Genomic DNA, 20,866 nt, shown 5'->3' with positions numbered 1-20,866 from the left:
TGTTTCTCTCGATAATGTGGGATATAATACTTATATTAATCCACAATAAGCCTTTTGAACCTAGGTCAGTTTCTGCTGCTGTTCTAATTCTACTGCTGCAGAGATTAGCAAATAATCCTTTTGAGTTTGGATTGTGAATATCCATCTTGCTGGGAGGAGATATCTAACCCACCTGGTCCTTGCTGAAGATAGACACAAAATATCTGCAAAACGGAAGTAGCAAGTTATACATCAACCGTGCAAATCAAGATTGTTATCTTCATGGTTCTTGGTACCAGTGTTCAGAAGGACAGGAGGATCTTAGAGCACTCTCCAACAATTCATCCTCAAGAAAGTTACTAGGGTTGTTGAGGTGTTTCTTTAGCACACATAAAGCACACATTTTCTGTCTTTCAGATTCTTATTAATCATTCTCCTACTACATCATTCTGGCAGTGGTCTCCCTGTTAGCTGCAAGTTCGGAAGCCTAGTTTATTGTTAGAGATTCTTCCTGTAGTAATGCCTTTAGCTTCACAGCTGCTAGAGATTACCCTGTGAGACCACCTGTAATCTTCTTCACTGTAATGTGATAACTTCCATTTGCCGTTGCAAACTCTGAGAACCACTGCAAATCCTCACAGAAAGAGGCCAACATGCATATAAAACAAGTGAGCACACAAGGGCAATCAGATGATATTTGTAATATTTATATTATGGTTGGATGTCTATATGCTGAACATAGGTTTGTTCATTTGGTACGATCATATAAAATTGTTATTTTGGAATCCGTTTATTGAAATCTTAATGTAATTACATACCCCACAGTTGCCTGGGCAGAAAATGACTCATTCTCTGGTCTTCCAGTACTTCCTGCTTTTTTTGTACCCTCTTAACTCTCTGCCTCATGCTACCCAGCTGCTGACACAACGTCTACTTTGCATTGTACGGTCAAGTGTCTTCAGCATAGTCCAGTGGTGGAAACATTGGCTGATGGCATCCCAGGTGTCAGATTGGCTCTTGTTAAGGGAATATTCTCTTGTGCGCGAGCTTCAGATTTGTGTCAGGAAATTGGTTGGTCATACTTTTAAGAGAGTATGAGGGCTCAACAAAAAACAGTGGGCACACTGATTTGCTGCAGAATGAATAAACCATGGCATACTCAATAGGAAATGAACATTGGTGACATGCTTTCTTGTCAATTATTGGATACCCAAGGAATAAAATAACTTGCAAATGTTGTATTGCTCTGGCTTTTCCTGTCAGTTGCCCTTAAATTGCATATAGGTGTAGTTAATGGTTCTTCAATCTGTCTACAATCCTTGAGAATTCCCATACTTACTCCTCTTGCGTGGAAAGGAAACTTAAGTAGGGTCTCGACCCGAAACGTCACCCATTCCTTCTCTCCAGAGATGCTGCCTGTTCCGCTGAGTTGCTCCAGCATTTTGTGTCTTGCTCTTCCTGCAGCTACTGATGTTCTCTGCACCAACTTGAAAAGGTTTAAGGTGAAGAACTGTGTTGCCACTGTTACCTTCATTGCCACACACAGTACTGATCAGCGGTGGCAGCTGTAAATTAAACATGTGGTAGAACTCTCTGAGCAATTTCTTCAATATAGTCTTGCATGTTGCTCGTCAATGGTGTTAGTGTCCCAGGGCACATAGGGTGGATCTGTATAAGAAAATAACTGCAGATGCTGGTACAAATCGAAGGTATTTATTCCCAAAATGCTGGAGTAAGCAGGTCAGGCAGCATCTCAGGAGAGAAGGAATGGGTGACGTTTCGGGTTGAGACCCTTCTTCAGACTGATGTCAGGGGGGCGGAACAAAGGAAGGATATAGGTGGAGACAGGAAGATAGAGGGAGATCTGGAAAGGAGGAGGGGAAGGGAGGGACAGAGGAACTATCTAAAGTTGGAGAAGTCAATGTTCATACCGCTGGGCTGCAAACTGCCCAGGCGAAATATGAGGTGCTGTTCCTCCAATTTCCGGTGGGCCTCACTATGACACTGGAGGAGCCCATGACAGAAAGGTCAGACTGGGAATGGGAGGGGGAGTTGAAGTGCTCGGCCACCGGGAGATCAGTTTGGTTAATGCGGACCGAGCGCAGTTCAGCGAAGCGATCGCCGAGCCAGCGCTTTTTTTCGCCGATGTAAATAAGTTGATATCTAGAGCAGCGGATGCAATAGATGAGGTTGGAGGAGGTGCAGGTGAACCTTTGTCTCACCTGGAAAGACTGCGGATCTGTGACCCCTGGTATTGTGGGGGGATCCGTGAATGACCGTATGCCCTAGAGGATGGATCCGACATTGACCCTGATGAATTGTGGGCGGTGGGCGGATTCAATTGCGACCCTGGGCACTGTGGGTGGATCCGTCGGTGACCCCGAGCACCTAGGATGGATCGGTGACCCTGGGCACTGTGGGCTAATTCATCAGTGACCCTGGGCACTTAGGGTAGACCCGTTGATCACCCTGGGCACTTAGGGTGGGCCCATGACCCTGCGCACTGTGGGCTAATCGGTTGGTGAACTGGGGCACTGTGGGCGGTTTCATCAGTGACCTTGGGCACTGTGGATGGATCCGTCGGTCACCTCAGGCACAAGGTGGGTCCATGAACCTGGGCACTGTGGGTTAATCCGTCAATGACCCTGGGCACTGTGGGTAGATCCGTCGGTGAACCCGGGCACTTTGGCACCGAGAGTGATCTGTGACCCTTTGGCACCGAGAGTGGATCCGTGACCCTGGGCACTGTGGGCAGATCAGTCGGTGGACTTGGTCACTGTGGACGGTTCCACCAGTGACCCTGGGCGCAGTGTGTGGATTCGTCAGTGACCCTGTGCACTGAGGGCTGGTTAGGTATCCTCGGCACAGAAGGCAGGTTAGTGACCCCAGGCTTTGAGGGAACAAGCCATGAGGTTGAATGTTGAGAGCCCATCAATGACACCAGGCAAGGAAACTGTATAGTTTACCCAGGATATTAATGTAAGATGTCTTAACTTGTGTACAAATCAATTTATGAATGGTTTTTGGGAGCAAAGTTAATTTGCTTATCAGGAAGTGGATTTAGTTTCAACCACAGGACTGGCTGAAAATCTCTCAAACTCTAACACAACCCAAATGTTACAAACCAGTAACTCTTCAAAACTGCTATTCCATTCTATCATCTATCAACAAGCTTGCAAATAACTGATGACCTTCAGGACTTCAAGAAAATGTCTTCTATTGAAAAATCTTTTAAGTGGAACTTTCCAGGTTTGATTCAATTCATTATAAATGCTACTGCGAATAACATCATTTTTTATTTTTCCTTTCATCGTACAGGAGCTGGCTCCTACTGCTGACATAGCTTTAGTACGGTCACTTATGAACCTGATGGACTGCCTGATGGAAGAATTTACAGATGCTGCCAAAATCAAACAAATGAATGAACGGGATATTTGTTCATGGCTTGAGGTAGGGACTAGTTTTGACATGAATACATTTTGCAGCTTTCTGAAGCAAAATTGTGCAATGAGATTTGGGGATGTATTTATGTAAAGATAAACTTGTTAAATACTATAATGGAAAATGTCAAATGTACATTCCTATCCTATCATTGTATTGTAAATTATAATTTCCTATCCTATCATTGTTAAATTGCACGCGTTTTGATGCCTCCCCAATTCCATCTTCAACCTCCTTAACTTTTTGACTTTCTTAGTTTCTGATCTTATTCCTTGTGGTGGTATTCATTCCAAGATTTGTGACTTCTGGGTTAACTCCACGTTCCTTGTTCTCCTGTCCTTAATTAAAATCCTGTGCTTTACACCCAGCGCAGGGTGACTGCTTAAAAAAATATAAGCACCAGAATTTCTGAAAATGTTCGACTTGGTACAGTCAAAAAGAAAAAAAAAATGCACTTTAGCTAAAAATACATTTTGTGGAAATTGCACATTTCACTGCATCAAGCCTTTAAGTTTCTAAAGTCGCTTATTTTGTCAGGATTCTGACTTCCATCTTGTCACGCTTCGAATTGCTGGCTACCCACCCACCCAAACTTGTTTGATTCTGCAGCAGACCCTGCAAACCAAACACATCCCATCCCTGTGCTGGGTCAATTATGTGCACTGCACCAAGGATTATATAAAAAAAATAATTACGTGGATAAAACTCTCCATTTGCATAATTTAAATATTTTTTATAATTAAATTTGTTAAGCCAAGGTGAGTTATTTATTTTGTTATATTTTTGTGTAAAGTTATGTTTTAGATATTTAACTTAGCCACCATGATTAACATTAGGATAATTGTGTTCCTGATATTTGGGCCACTTTCTTACAAAGATGTTAGTATTTGTTTCATTGAATGAAAGAATCAGAAGTTTCCTGAATCTACAGACGAGATGGTAAGAAGCTGTATTCCCCATTCCTACATTTAATCCTTTCTGTATTTCATATGCCGAGGAATAGTGTGATTTTCCTGTAACTTGGCTGCTTTTGCTTTTATTTTGCAAAATATGTACTAATAAGAGAGAGATTTAACTCTTGGGGCTATAGGAATCAAGGGATATGGGGAAAATGCAGGAACAGGGTACTGATTTTAGATGATCAGCCTTGATCATAATGAATGTTGGTGCTGGCTCGAAGGGCCGAATGGCCTACTCCTGCACCTATTGCTCTATGTTTCTAATTAGCTAGACAGTTTGTTTAATTGCTGTATCATGTGCCTGATTCAAAAAATACATAAATCATAATACAGTCATTATTTTTATGCAATCCTCTGGTGATCTTGCATGTTGTGTTGTTAAAGATTTCATATATTTTATTCTAGTTCAATATTTCAGTTCTTTGCTCTAGATAGGTAATTTGTTCCACAGAGCAAATTATTGTAGTGGGTCTTGCAGGTGAACAAAAGAAAAATCTTGCTTTACTTGGTATATCATGTGGTCTGTCTCAATTCATAAGGCTGAAGGATAAACATTTCCATTGATTTTGGTCTATTCATACTTCGAAAGATTTATTAAATAAGTGAATAACTAATGATTCTTACAGCTGAACAGTATGATGGAAAATAATTATTGGATCTCAAAGACTAAAATTCAGTGTGACCTCCAAATTAAACAGCACTTCAAAACTATCATTAAAATTAATTATGTACGTGGGACCAAAGCATGATTTCTGCTCTGCTCCACCAGCAGATGAGACCTACGAAAGAGTGCGTAATACAACTGATACACCTTACTAGGAAAACACACACAAAGACCACAACTTCACTAAATTTGGCATTCTAGAGCTGGTGGAAATAATGTATTGGATCATGTGCTGCTGATTGCAGGTTTCTATTGCTTTGTGAAGGCCAGCTGTCTGAGTAGCTTGTGAATTCTGTGCAATTAATAACAAACCCTTATCACATATCTATAACGCTGTAAATGGATTGATTGTGATTATGTCTTGTCTTTCCGCTGACTGGTTAGCACATGACAATAAACTAAACTGAAACTGAACTGAAATTGTCGCTTTTATGTTTCTAGGGAATTTTTCTATTTTCATTAATCTGGTCCGTTGGTGCTACATCCAAGGAGGAAGATCGATTGAAGTTTGACAAACTTGTCCGTGAAATAACCAATGGGCCTCTTACTGAAGACACAAGAACACTATTCAATTTATTTCTCCAAGTTGATCCTCCAGCAAAACGTCCCACTGTTCCAATTCCTGAGGAGGGATTAATTTATGACTACTCGTTTATTAAAGATGTAGGTATAAACAGATTTTTAAATGAAAGTATAAGGAGAAGATTCACGCAAGTTTACTGCATAAAGCATACTTGACCTTCTAATTTTCCCTGTTTTCCTTGCCTTCGCATTCTTATTAATCCAAAATACTTCTATCAGCCAAAAGAGTGGAGAGAAAGTGTGTGACCAGCTATGATTCTGGTCACCTTTTGGGAGCAGTAGTGATACACGAGGTGGGATTACAGGAACTGGAGGTAATGGGATAGGGAAAGTGGAGGATGGTTCATTCCAGAGGAGACAATGAGGTACTGGTTTTCTTGCCTGGTCCTCACTTCAGACAATTTTTGACCTTACCTGAAATGGCAAGCAGTGCACATCTAATGTAGACTTGTTGCATGTGATAGGAGCAGAATTTGGCCCTTCAGCCAATCAAGTGTACTCTGCCATTCAATCATGCCTGATCTATCTTTCCCTCTTAACCGCATTCTCCTGCCTTCACCCCATAACCCCAAACATCCTTTCCATAGTGCTTCTTAATGGTGTCATTTGATCATGAGAAATTGGTTTGCAGACAAATTTCTAACTTATATTTAATCACACAATGACCAGTATCGTCAGACCTTATGTTCCTTTTAATATAACAAAATGATGGGTAGGTTAGAAGAGGTATACACGTGTGTATCAATAACTTAATAATGAGGCTTTCAGTAATGACAATGCTATAGTCAGCCAATATGGAGATAATTAGGTTATCTTCCTTCAATTAAACTTGATGACTGATACAAAAGTGGGTGGTTTTGCAGATAGTGAAGATCGTTGTGAAAAATTGCAACAGGAACTTTGATCAATTTGCCAGGTGGGCTGAGGAATAGATGTTGGAATTTAATACAGAGAAATGTGAGGAGTTGCATTTTGGGAAATCTAACATGGGCTGGACCTACACAGTGAATGGTAGGGCCCTAAAGACCGCATTTAGGGTATTGCGTTCAGTTCTGGGCACCATGTTATAGGAAAGACGTTGTCAAGCTGGATAGGGTACAGAGAAGATTTACGAGGAGTTTGCTAGGCCCAGAGGGTCTGAGCTATAGGCTGAGGTTGAGTAGGCTAGGACTCTCTTCCCTGGAATGCAGAAGGATAAGGGTTGATCTTATAGAGGTGAATAAAATCATGAGAGGAATAGATCGGGTAGATGCACAGTCTCTTGCCCAGAGTGGGTGAATCGAGGACCAGAGGATATAGATTCAAGGTGAAGGGGAAAAGATTTAATAGGAATCTGAGGGGTAACTTTTTCACACATAGGGTGGTAGGTGTATGAAACAAGCTGCCGGAGGAGGAAGTTGAGGCTGGGACTATCCCAACATTTAAGAAACAGTTAGACAGGTACATGGATAGAACAGGTTTGGAGGGACATGGACCAAATGCAGGCAGGTGGGACTAGTGTAGCTGGAACATGTTGGCAGGTGTGGGCGTTGGGCCAAAGGGCCTATTTCCACACTGTATCACTCTATGACTACATTGTTGCAGTAAATTTTATACACATGATTAACACTTAATTATTTTCCACTAATTGCATTTATCTGGAGAACTTGAATAGTCTTGTTTTTAACAGGTGGAGATTGCTATAGTTTTTTATTGATTCCATTCTTTTCAGTTTGTTTGATTTGTTTGTTTGTTTGACCAAATTGACTTATACTCTGCATCTCAGACGGTTTGCTCCAAGCTAGGAGCCAAATTTTAGGATGGGAGGAGATGTAGGCACTAAGCCAGTATCATTGTCGGAAACTATTGAGCTTTGTCATCGGTGTTGAACTTATACTTCCATTCAAATAACATAAAATAGGGGCAGAATGGGACGAAGATAAGTGAGCAGAACCTCCAGTGACTAAATGGAGATACTTTGTAAAGAGGTCTCCTAATTTACTTGGGAGATGCTTAATAAAGTGGAGACCAGAGCATGCTCAGTGATGACATTGAGGGCGTGCATTGCTATTGAGGGCGTGCAGCGTAGGTTTACTAGGTTAATTCCCGGAATGGCGGGACTGTCATATGTTGAAAGACTGGAGCGACTAGGTTTGTATACACTGGAGTTTAGAAGGATGAGAGGAGATCTTATCGAAACGTATAAGATTATTAGGGGGTTGGACACGTTAGAGGCAGGAAACATGTTCCCAATGTTGGGGGAGTCCAGAACAAGGGGCCACAGTTTAAGAATAAGGGGTAGGCCATTTAGAACTGAGATGAGGAAAAACTTTTTCAGTCAGAGTTGTGAATCTGTGGAGGCCAATTCTCTGAATGCATTCAAGAGAGAGCTAGATAGAGCTCTTAAGGATAGCGGAGTCAGGGGGTATGGGGAGAAGGCAGGAACGGGGTACTGATTGAGAATGATCAGCCATGATCACATTGAATGGCGGTGCTGGCTCGAAGGGCCGAATGGCCTTCTCCTGCACCTATTGTCTATTGTCTATTGTCATTATACTAAATCAAAAACAACAATTTCATCTGTCGAAAATGTTAGACATTCTGGATGTTGGGAAATAAGGAGATTATATAGAAGACAGTCCATTTTCCTATGTTCGTGTGGGGAGATATTTGTTGCTGATTAAAAATAGATCAGATTGTCGTGGAGGAATTGAAGCAAAATAATGTTGAACTATGAGAGGATTTGAAGATATGGATGTATGGATTATGCTAGAGCTATTGAGAATAAGGCAGTGATCCATTGAACATAAATCCTAGTTAGGCAGAAAATGCAAGTAAAATGCAATTGTGTTTCTGGGTTGGGGAAAGGATGAGCAAGGGACTATTATTGAATGAATTAATACTTGTTTTCTGATACTAAACTATGTTAGGTCTTTGCAAATATTGCAAACTTCTGATGTGCTGAAGCTGCTGACAGCTTGTTCGGTAGATGTCCAGGAGTGAGTACATAATGATCACTGGAAATAATTGTTTTTCCTCGGTGTTCATGATTGCCAGCATATGTAAATCTATATACTAAAACTCTCGTTTGTTATCTTGTTTGTGACTGAACTTCAGCCAAAACGGTACACGATAGCGTGACAATTTTAGGCCCACCTTACTCACCATTGTCACTTTAGTGATAATGCAAGTAGTTTTATTGAAATCGGTGTCATATTTATAAAGTTATTCACATTTTAAAGTTTAAAAGGAGGGGAGGAGGAGGGAGGGGGAAAGGGGGAGTAGGGGAGAAGGGCGAGGGGAGAGGGAGGGGAGGTGGGAGGAGGAAAGGGGGGAGTGGGGGAGAAGGGTGAGGGGAGGGGAGGTGTTGAGGAGAGAGGGGAGGGGGGGGAGGACAGGGTGCTGCACCAATGCAGGAGCGATTTGGGCCCAACGGGTCCACTTTGTCTAGTATAACATAAAGTTGTGATTTTGATAGATAAGTTAGTGCGAATCAGAAATATTTAAGCAGTTTTCCATAAAAATAATTATTTTCACCTGAGCAAAGAGAGCAGATTTGTCTGATTATCAGTACTCAATCTTAAATATTTAAGAAGATGAGCCTAGAAATTGGATTTAACTCTTTTTTTGGTGCACTAATCATGTGCTGCAAAAAATACTGATGGCAAATTCACACTCCAGCAAAGAAGTTGTGAAGTAGTCTGAAAATATATTTTAAAATAAAGTAGACATGTAGGAAAAAAAACTGCAGATAATGGCTTAAATCGAAGGTAGACACAAAATGAAGGAGTAACTCAGCGGGTCAGGCAGCATCTCTGGAGAGAAGGAATGGGTGACGTTTCGGGTCGAGACTCATCTTCAGACTGATGTCAGAGGAGTGGGCGGGACAAAGATAGGATGTAGTCAGAGACAAGAGGACTAGTGGGAGAACTGGGAAGGGGGGCGGGGGATAGAGAGGGAAAGCAAGGACTATCTGAAGTTAGAGAAGTCAATGTTCATATTGCTGGGTTGTAAACTACCCAAGCAAAATATGAGGTGCTGTTTCTCCAATTTGCGCTGGGCCTCACTCTGACAATGGAAAGGCCCAGGACAAAAAAAAAAAAAAAAAAAAAAAAAAAAAAAAAAAAAAAAGAAAGGTCAGATTGGGAATGGGAGGGGGAATTGAAGTGCTGAGCCACCGGGAGATCAGGTTGGTTAAGACGGACTGTGCGGAGGTGTTAAGCGAGCCTGCGCTAGGTCTCGCCGTTGTAGAGAAGTTGACATCTGGAACAGCGTCAGATAGATGAGGTTGGAGGAGGTGCAGGTGAACCTCTGCCTCACCTGGAAAGACTGTTTGGGTCCTTGGAATGGAGTCGAGGGGGGAGGTAAAGGGACAGGTGTTGCATCTCCTGCAGTTGATGGGGAAAGTACCTGGGGAGGGGGAAAAATAAAGTTCTAGTGTGGTTTTAACCCAGAATGGTGCGTTTAAATTTTACGTGTTGCATGTGAACCTTGCGAATGGTTCTTTGCTTCTTTGCTTTGATGATCACTGGGAAGGGTGTCAGTCCCAATAGGAACTCTTTGCATGACTACAACAGCACAAGTACATAAAAGTAACTGCAACTAAATATATAGTGTGATGATGATGCAGGAGACTGGGGACAGTGAACCTTGTTTGTGTGTAGGAAAGAACTGCAGATGCTGGTATAAATCGAAGGTAGACACAAAATGCTGGAGTAACTCAGCGGGTCAGGCAGCACCTCTGGAGAGAACGAATGGGTGATGTTTCGTGTCAAGACTCTTCCTCAGACTGAGGAAGGGCCTCGCCCCGAAACCTTCTGTTTGTGGGTGTTTGTCCATCATCTTCCCCTTTCGAGTCCACTGATAACAGTGTCCTTTCTCTGGTCTAAGATATGGAATGATCTGCGAAACAGAAATTGCAGCAATTGTATAGATAAAGGGGGTGCCCGTGTGTACCACCGTTGGGTTTGATGTTGCTGTTGACGTACTAGTAGTAATGATTTCAGAGAAACATATCTTCCAGCGTAGAGCATACGTATTACCACATTCCAGAATTTGTGCTTGCCCACTAACACTGCTGAGTCCTGTAGCAGCTCTATGATGTATTAAGCTCAGGGTTTGTTTGATACAATCGTATCTGTTCCCTTGTAGCCACATCTGGTGCATCCAAAACATGCACATTAGTCTGAATGGGGTTACCAATCTCGGCTAAGAAGAGAAGTGAGGGTTTTTTTTTTTTTTGTACATGCAACGGTATGAACGTTGAATTCTCCAATATTAGGTAATTTCTACAAACATCTCCCTCTCCTCCCTCTCCTTCCCCCCCCCCCCCCCCCATCCTTCTTTCCCCCCTCCTTCCTCCCCTATGTATCCCTATAGAGTTTACACCAATCTCTAGCCAACAGACAACCTATCAGGGAACCTCCTTGCCTGAGGTCATTTTATGCCGGCCCCAATTTGTCCTGTTTTTATCTTTGCTTCCAGTTTTTTTTACCCCACTCTCCCTTCTACAATCAGTCTGAAGAAGGGTCCCGATCTGAAACGTCACCTTTCCATTTTCTCCAGAGATGCTGCCTGACCCACTGACTTACTCCAGCACTTTGTGTCTATCTTCGGTAAAAACCAGCATCTTGAAGTTCCTTTTTATTCCACTTTTTCTTGCTGTTGTTGGGATTGCCTTCTTTGATATGTCCTTACAAGAATAAGCCTCCAGCCAAAGTGTGTTATTAAAGGTATCCTTAGATTTTGGATTTTAGGGCAAATGGGAGACCATTAAAATAAGCTTCCAGAAGCAGAACTTCTGGAAATTTTACCTGAAGTTGCAAAGCCATAATATTAAGTTCTTTTAACGAGGGAAAACAATTAAAAAAAATGTTTCCTAATGAGTGTTCTTTTACTGGCTAATTACATATAAACTGTATTATGTTTAACTGAATAAGAACAAGAAGGCGGATTATCTGAAAGGTGTCAGATTCGGAAAAGGAAGATGCAACGAGACCTGGATGTCCTTGCACAGTTACTGAGAGTAAGCAGGCAATGAAGAAAGCTAATGACATGTTGGCCTTCATCGTGAGAGGATTTGAATTTAGGAGCAAGGAGGTCATACTGCAGTTGTGCAGGACCCTGATGAGACCACACCTGGAGTATTATGTGCAGTTTTGGTCTCCTAATTTGAGGAAGGACATTCTTGCTATTGAGGGAGTGCAGCGTAGGTTCACCAGGTTAACTCCCGGTATGGTGGGACTGACATATGATGAAAGAATGGATTGACTGGGCTTTAGAAGGATGCGAGGGGATTTTATGGAAGCATATAAAATTCTTAAGGGTTTGGACAGGCAAGCTAGATGCAGGAAAAATGTTCCCGATGTTGAGGGAGTCCAGAACCAGGGGTCACAGTTTAAGAATAAGAGGTAGGCCATTTAGGACTGAGATGAGAAAAACTTTTTCACCCAGAGAGTTGTGAATCTGTGGAATTCTCTGCCACAGAAGGCAGTGGAGGCCAATTCACTGATGCATTCAAGGGAGAGTTAGATATACTGTCACTCTTAGGGCTAACATAATTAATGGATATGGGGAGAAAGCAGGAATGGGGTACTGATTTTGAATGATCAGCCATGATCACATTGAATGCTGGCTCGAAGGGCTGTATGGCCTACCCCTGCACCTATTTTCGATGTTTCTATGTGTTTAATTTAGTTTTAACTTGTTCATCTTTTATTTTTAGGGAACAGGGTCATGGGAAGCGTGGACAGATATATTGTCTTCTGTTGCCCCCATTCCAAAGGATGCCGAGTTCAATGAAATTATAGTGCCAACCAAGGATACAGTTCGTTACATGAAACTGATGAAACTTTTGACAACAAACCAGAAGCCAGCAATATTTGTAGGCCCAACTGGAACAGGGAAAAGTGTCTACATCATTGTAAGTGCTTTATAGTTGATGCATAAGAAAATAAAGTTGACCAGATTAAGAGGCTGGCAAAGCATTTACTAATGTTATTAATAATGAAATGAATGCACAAAATTCAGTTATTATGAGGTTGCATTTTTTTTGAAGGAAATTAAGTTTCACTTGCTTCATTGGAAAGAAGAGGTGCAATGTAACTGTTCATGGCAGTCATACCAGCACAGAAATGGAAAAGAACACAGAACTAAGTTGTTTTGTTTAAGTATATCTTGATTAACATTGATTGTTGCAGTTGTAGAATAAGGCAATTCTGAGAACACAAAATAATCTTTGCTGGCAGCTTGGTCAGGCAATATCTTCAAATGTGAAGGGAACGTGGACAGAGTTAAATCACAGCAGTGTTGAAACCAGTTACACAAATCTCTTCCTTATAAATTTTTTAAATGTCTGCACTCGGAAAAGAAAGTCTGGAAATATACCTCAGATAGCAGTACAAAGCCAACAATAATGTTACCATTTTAGCTGACTAAGCCCTTTCTATGTGTATGGATTTTTGAATGAATAAAATCACAGGGTTATATGTATTGGCTCTTAGGAATTGTCATTCGACTAGTCCTACGGCCTGATCTTTTATCATCTTTGCAAATCCCCTCCCCTCAAATACTTAACTTTGAGCTCTTATGAAAATTATTGAATCTACTTCCCCACATTTTTTTGTAAAAAGGGTGGCATGGTGGCTCAGCGGTGGAGTTGCTGCCTAACAGCACTTACAGTGCCAGAGACCCGGGTTCGATCCCGATTATGGGTGCTGTCTGTATGAAGTTTGTACGTTCTCCCCGTGACCTACGTGGGGTTTTTCCCAGATCTTCGGTTTCCTCCCACACTCTAAAGACGTATAGGTTTGCAGGTTCATTGGCTTGGTGTAAATGCAAATTGACCCTAGTGTGTGTAGGATGCAGGGATCACTGGTCGACGCAAGACTCGGTGGCTGAAGGGCTTGTTTCCGTACTGCATCTCTAAACTAAACTAAACTAAAATTCCAGATTGTAGCAAGTTGTTATGTCAAAAAACCTTGCTCCTCACTATTTATTTTGTCGATGTTTGTCTTTTTCTGACCCATCTCTGAATGGGATAATTTCTCCTCATTTACTCTATCAAGATGCTTAATGATTTTGAACACCTTTGGTAAATTCCCGTAACTCTAGACTGCAATTGCAATGCATACATTCTTGAGTTATAATGCTAACAATGTTTGCCAGTCATTCGCAATAGAAATTGAAGCAAATTTGGGTCTAAAGAATCAAAAAATAGCATTTACGTGCATGTGTTATGGAGTAACATGCATCCTATTTTTTTTTCAGGATTTCCTATTAAATCACCTGAAAAAAGATATTTACAAGCCATTGCTGATCAACTTTTCAGCTCAAACCACTGCAGCGCAAACTCAGAATATTATAATGTCGAAGCTGGACAAAAGAAGAAAAGGAGTTTTCGGTCCACCTCTGGGCAAAAAAATGGTACAAAAATATTATTTATCATATTCGCCAATAAATCTCGTAACCCTAGAATGTTAATAAACTCCAGCTTTTATTTCCTGAATTTGCTAAATTTAGAATGGTATTTTATAAGTTCTAATTCAAAATCAAAAATCCATGTCAGTGTAAAATAAACAATAGGAGAGACTTATACTGTATAATATGTTTAATGCAGTAAAATGTTCTAAGGCAATGTACCGGAACATTTTAAAATAAAATTTGACGGTAATGGGAAATGAGAGAAAAACTTGGGCATAATCATGGTGTTTAAAGAGTGGATTAAAGGAGATAAGAGGAAGAGAACTGTTTTCAGAGCTATTAAGTTGAAGATAATGAAAGGTGATAATTATCTCACTGAAGCGTTTGTAATCTTTATGGGATTTGACTGGATAGATGCGGAGTTAATGTTTCCCTGGCTGCAGTGTTTGGAACCAGGAATCATCTCTCAAAATAAGGGGTCAGCCATTTTGGACAGTCAACATTTCTTTACCCAGTGAGCAGCGAATGTTTGGATTCGGGCATCCCGTATTTTGGGCTAAATTTGTTTGTCCCGTACAAGACCGCCCTTGTCCCTTATTAGTAGGGTTGCCAGCTTCCTCACTCCCAAATAAGGGAAAAAGGGTGGCGTCACCGCCCCACGTGACCTCACCCAGCCAGTGGCCACGTGCTCCTGCTCCACCTATGGCGGTCGCCCGGGTGGGGGGGTGGGTTGCTATGCAACCTCCGTTAGGTGGCACCCGGGCCTCTGGAACTAGACTGTCTGGAGCTAAAATGTCAGAAACCTAGAGTGTCAGGACCTAAACTATCAGGACCTAAACTGTTGGGACCTACAGTGCCAGGGCCTACAGCGTCCAGGCCTACAGGCCCCCTGGGCCTAATGTGGTATTAGGCCCAGGGGGTGCTGTAGGCCTGGATGCTGTAGGCCCCGACACTGTAGGCCCCGCCGCTGTAGGTCCCGACAGTTTAGGTCCCGACACTCTAGGTTTCCGACATTTTAGCTCCGGACAGTCTAGGTCCAGAGGCCCGGGCGCTGCTGAACAGAGGTTGCATAGCAACCTGCCTCCTGGACCGGGCGGCCGCCATTGGCGGAGCGGGAGCACGTGGCTGCTGGCTGGGTGTGGTCACGTGGGGCGTAGGGCGGTGATGTCACCTTGTCCCATATTTGAGAGTGTGGAAGTTGGCAACCCTAAGTAATGTATAGTATGATTTGACTGGACAGCATGCAAACAAAAGATTTTCATTGTATCTTAGTACATGACAATAATAAACCAACAATGAATAGCAAGAATAATTTGCGTTTTCAGAGGACAACCTCAGGACCATCCTCACTTCAAAGTTGGTCCCTATGCAAAGATGAGCCTTTTAACTAACGAAGCAGGAAGATTTCACACTTTGAATAAAGCCTGTGTTGTAGCTATAGCCCATAGTCTTTTCAGTCAATGTATGTATTAGTTCAGAGCCGACCAGCGATCCCTGTACATCCACAGCACAATCCTACACACTGGGGACAATTGTACATTTTTTACCCAAGCCAATTAACTTACAAACCTGTAGGAAGGAACTGCAGATGCTGGTTTAAACCAAAGCTAGACACAAAAAGCTGGAGCAACTCAGCGGGTCAGACAGCATCACTGGAGAATATAAATAGGTGATGTTTTGATCTGAGGAAGGATCCTGATCTGAAACACCACCTATTCCTTCTCTCCAGAGATGCTGTCTGACCTGCTGAGTTACTCCAGCTTTTTGTGATAATCTTCAAATTACAAACCTGTACATCTTTGGAATGTGGGAGGAAATGGCCTGTGAAAACCCACACGATCATGGGGAAAATGTACAAACTCCGTACAGACAGCACCCGTGGTCAGGATTGAACCCGGGTTTCTACCGCTGTAAGGCAGCAACTCTACTGCTGCACCACTGTGCTGCCCTGATCACAGGGAGAATGTGCAAACTCCACACGGACAGCACAGGAGGTCAGGATCATTATAACTATTATAATTTCCTATGTCTGCCTGGACTGCCCAATTGCATTCAAAGGCTCGATTGTAATCATGTATTGTCTTTCCGCTGACTGGATAGCACGAAACAAAAGCTTTTCACAGTACCTCAGTACACGTGACAATAAACTAAACTGAAACTGATTGGATTTGACTTCACATTCCTTCCCCTAGCTCATGAAAATGTGGCACTATATGACAGATTTTCTTTCTCTATAAATCTTTATAAATAAATCCACAATTTATAACGTCTTCATAAATTGACCCCAAAAAGTGCTACTTTTAGCATGAACTCTGTACTTTGATATTTTCCAGGTTGTGTTTGTGGATGATGTGAACATGCCCCAGCGTGAAGTCTATGGTGCTCAGCCACCAGTTGAGCTTCTCCGTCAATGGTTAGATCATTGGAACTGGTACGATCTAAAGGACTGCACCATGATCAAACTTGTGGACATACAAATTATGTGTGCAATGGGACCGCCTGGTGAGTTACCTTGGGAATAAAAGTGCCAGGGACTTAGGAATGAACCATAATGAAAATAATATTGACAGAAAGCACAAAAAATTATGAATGTAATAACTAGCCTTAAAAATACTGACGTTTGGCAGTTGTAGAGTTTCATTCGTCTATGGTTGGTAGCTAGACCCTTTATTAATGGGCGGCATGGTGGCGCAGCGGTGGAGTTGGTGCCTTACAGCGAATGCAGCGCTGGAGGTCAGGCTTGGATCCCGACTACGGGCGCTGTCTGTACAGAGTTCGTACGTTCTCCCCGTGACCTGCGTAGGTTTTTTCCGAGATCTTCGGTTTCCTCCCACGCTCCAAAGATGTACAGGTATGGAGGTTAATTGGCTTGGTAAATGTTTAAAAAAATGTCCCTAGTGTGTGTAGGATAGTGTTAAAATGAGGGGATCACTGGTCGGCGCAGACCAGGTGGGCCGAAGGGCCTGTTTCCGCACTGTATAACTAAACTAAACTAAACTAAACTAATGTAAATGTATGGAAGAACTTCATCCCAACATACTATTGAAGATCAGAATTTTCCTATCTGAGGTAATTGAAAGAAAAGGAGTAGTTAAAAAGGAATACTGGAGAAACGTCCCCAGTATAACCAAGTGGGACTCTGGCAACTGTAGATGGAATGGTTAGACCTTGCTTTGACAGACAATTAATACGAGCATGCGATCTTTTCTCCCAAAATGATGTGAATACAGGGGACTTCTTGGGCTGAGGAAGACTGTGGGTATTTGTTGTCCTTTGAATTGGTGAAAAATGTGTTCAGCAATTCAAAGCACAGCAAACCTCAGTAAGTAGTGGACACAGTATATACATGCACAACATACAAAATTAATTGGTGTTTTAATTATAGAAAATACAGAAAACACTTGATAGATCAATGGCATCTGTGGAAAGAGAAGGAATGTTAACATTTCAAATTTGCTTCTCTTTTTCCTAGTTCTAACCTCATAGTCTCACAGAGTTACACAGCATGAAAACAGGTCCTGAGGCCCAACTTGCCCACACCGACCAAGATGTCTGAGTCATTCAAATTTGCCTGCATTTGTCTCATATCCCTCTAAACTTTTCCAATCCATGTACCTGTCTAAATGTCATTTGTTCCTGGCTCTGCAGTTTCCACCGGCTGTTCATTCCATATACCCACCGCCCTCTGTTTAAAAAGGTTGTCCCTCATGTCCTTCTTAAATTTTCCCTTCTCATCTTAAATCTATGCCCTGTAGTTACAGGCTCCCCAACCCTGGGTAAAAAGTCTGTGACCATCCACCTATCTATGCCCCTCATAATTTTACATGAGTCTATAAGGTAACCCCCTAACTTCCTTCGCTCCCATACAAGCAGTTCTGGATTATTCAGACTCTCCTTATAACTCACGTCCCCCCAGTCACAGAAATGTCCTTGTGAATCCTCTCTGCACGCTTCTGGCCTAATCTCATCCTTCCTATAGCTGGGTGACCAGAACTGCATAGAGTACTCCTGAAGCAACCTGAAATATTTCTCTCTTTCTCTTTCCACATATGGTAGCAAAACCGCTGAGTGTTTTCTTCATTTTCTGTTTCTATTTCCAAATTTGCAGTTTCGATTTTCATTAGTTGTGCTTTCAGGCTATTGGTCTATTATTAGATGTTTCTTGGCATACTCTCACTTTTACGATAGTTTCTTAAATTGCAGTGTTATTTTTTTGGTGATTTTTGTTGTTTTGAAAACCCATTTCATTGTAGTTTTCCTGTATTGGCTTGAAGGCCATTGGGAGAGTTGAGAGGCGGAGTCAAGAGGGTCAGGGAAAAGGAAGGCATTATTCAGTAGGTCCCACCTGCTACTTCCTTAGAAGGCTTAGGAAGTTCGGCTTGTCCCTAACAACTCTCACCAACTTGTACAGATGCACCGGAGAAAGCATTTTATCAGGATGCATCACAGCTTGGTTTGGGATCAGCTCCATCCACGACCGCAAGAAATTGCAGTGTATTGTGGACGCAGCCCAGACCATCACACAAACCAACCTCCCTTCCCTTGACTCCATTTACAACTCACGCTGCCTCGGCAAGGCCAGCAGCATAGTCAAGGACGAGTCGCACCCTGGCCACTCCCTCTTCTCTCCTCACCCATTGGGCAATTGGTAGAGAAGCGTGAAAACGCACACCTCCAGATTCAGGGACAGTTTCTTCCCAGCTGTTATCAGGCAACTGAACCATCCTACCACAACCAGAGAGCAGTCCTGAACTGCTATCTACCTTGTTGGTGACCCTTGGCTCTCTGATCGGACTTTACTGGCTTTACTTTGCACTAAACGTTATTCCCTTATTATGTATCTGTACACTGTGAATGGATCGATTGTAATCATGTATTGACTGGTCAACACGCAACAAAAGCTTTTCACTGCACCTCGGTACACGTGACAATAAACTAAACTGAACTGAACAGGGTGGCTTGAGGGAAGCATTCATCTTTAAAGCAGCACAATGGCTGCCGGCCGTACCCCACTGATGAAAAAGAAAATGGCAGATATCTAAAGCTTGCCTGATGCAACCTTCAGACTGGCTGAAAATGGCAGCTCACCATCCCTGTATTTTCCAGCCTGAAGGTGGGTTTGCAAGTGTATGCCGGGCTACCCGGGATCTACAAGTGTCATTTTCATGGATAATTGAGTGGAATTGCTCTCTGCCACAAATGAATATCAGGAGCAGAGTGCACTTTTCTCATCAATAATACATAGAGCGATTTCAAATGAAACCTGACTGAAAAAAATGGCTTTGGTAAAGCTGAAAAATCGGTGGCTGTAAAGGTAAAGTAAAGATTATAGGGTGCCATCATCGATTGTAGAGGAATGATTGTCGCAGCAGTGAACCAAAACTGGGAGGTTCAAAGGTTCTAAATGGGACACTGCTAATGTGCCGAATTTCAAGCTTCACTCAAAAATCCAGAGGGAACTTGCCTAAATGGAAAGTCAAATTTTGGGCTGACTCTCTTGCTCAAAGTGAAGCATAGTTTTTAATATTTATGCATGGAATATGAAAATAGCTGAGTGACGTTTATTGGCACCCTTGATGAGAGGGTGGGGTCTTACGTAAGCATTTTTTCAACTTGCCCCGTATCTTTCAATTACTCTTGCACAGGTGCCTCTGTTTTGTATTCTTTTTAGAATTGATTCTCTGGTTTATATTATTCTTTCTCGGTTCTTCTAACCAAAAATCAACACTCCCATTACTCAACAATAAATGTCATCATCACCCATCTGCCTCACTCCACTGGGGGAGAAAGATGGAGGAGAGGTTGGGGCAGGGCAAGGCCTGGCAAGTGATGGGTGGTTACAGGTAAGGGAGGGTTTTGATGGGTAGATGGTTGCCCAAAAGCCAGAGATGAAGAGACAAGAAGTGTGAGATTAGAATAGATGTAGATTGTGAAGCCAGAAAAAGGAATATAGGTGGAAGGGAATGGAGAACGGGGAGAAATGGGTGTGAATCCAGGTAGGGCACAGGAGGGATATGTTATTACTCTTTTCAGATGGATTTAAAGAGATATGGGCCAAATGCAGGCACATGGGACAAGACCAATATGCCAACTTGGTCAGCATGGATAAATGGCTGAAGTGCTCGTTTCCATGCTGCACAGCTCTAAGATTTGATATGAGCCAATTAATGCATTTGACTGATGTATACAAGAACATCTCATGGTCATGTCAGCCTACAAACTGACATGTAGGCTGACATGACCAGATGATAGCCTGCAATTGTAGACAGGACAGTGTGTGGAAGAAAGAACTGCAGATGCTGGTTTAAATCGGAGGTCCGTTTAGTCGGCCTTAGCCTATCTGATCTCAGCACTTTAACCCTCCCTCCCATTCCAAATCTGACCTTTCTGTCCTGGACCTCCTCCATTGTCAGAGTGAAGCCCAGCGCAAATTGGAGGAACAGCACCTCGTATTTCGCTTGGGTAACTTACACCCCAGCGGTATGAACATTGAGTTCTCTCATTTCAAGTAGCCCTTGCTTTCCCTCTCTCTCCATTCCCTCCCCCTTCCCAGTTCTCCCACCAGTCTTACTGTCTCCGACTACATTCTATCTCTGTCCCACCCACTCCCCTGATGTCAGTCTGAAGAAGGGTCTCGAGAGAAGGAATGGGTGATGTTTCGTCGAGTCCCTTCTTCAGACTGACCTTCTTTAGTCTCGACCCGAAACGTCACCCATTCCTTCTCTCCAGAGATGCTGCCTGTCCTGCTGCGTTACTCCAGCATTTTGTCTACTGTAGACAGGACTGCTTGTTTACAAAGCTGTCCTTTTAATTTCAAACTGATTACTGCTTACAATGTACA

The 20,866-nt window shown here is 42.5% G+C and overlaps 1 protein-coding gene across 1 annotated transcript in view; it reads left to right on the top strand.

Moving 5' to 3' along the window:
* Window positions 1–20,866, top strand: part of dnah7 (dynein, axonemal, heavy chain 7) — a 215,633-nt gene that overhangs the window by 94,160 nt on the left and 100,607 nt on the right. The window contains exons 33-37 of the mRNA XM_078404574.1: window positions 3,298–3,429; window positions 5,485–5,706; window positions 12,329–12,526; window positions 13,873–14,028; window positions 16,359–16,527. Of these exons, the coding sequence (XP_078260700.1) occupies window positions 3,298–3,429; window positions 5,485–5,706; window positions 12,329–12,526; window positions 13,873–14,028; window positions 16,359–16,527 (877 nt within the window). The remainder of the gene's footprint in view (window positions 1–3,297; window positions 3,430–5,484; window positions 5,707–12,328; window positions 12,527–13,872; window positions 14,029–16,358; window positions 16,528–20,866) is intronic.

This window comes from Rhinoraja longicauda, chromosome 8 (genome assembly GCF_053455715.1).
Source record: "Rhinoraja longicauda isolate Sanriku21f chromosome 8, sRhiLon1.1, whole genome shotgun sequence".
In the NCBI taxonomy this organism is placed as follows: Eukaryota; Metazoa; Chordata; class Chondrichthyes; order Rajiformes; family Arhynchobatidae; genus Rhinoraja; species Rhinoraja longicauda.
Note: the sequence above shows the minus strand (reverse complement) of the source record. Positions and strands in the feature narration are given on the sequence as shown.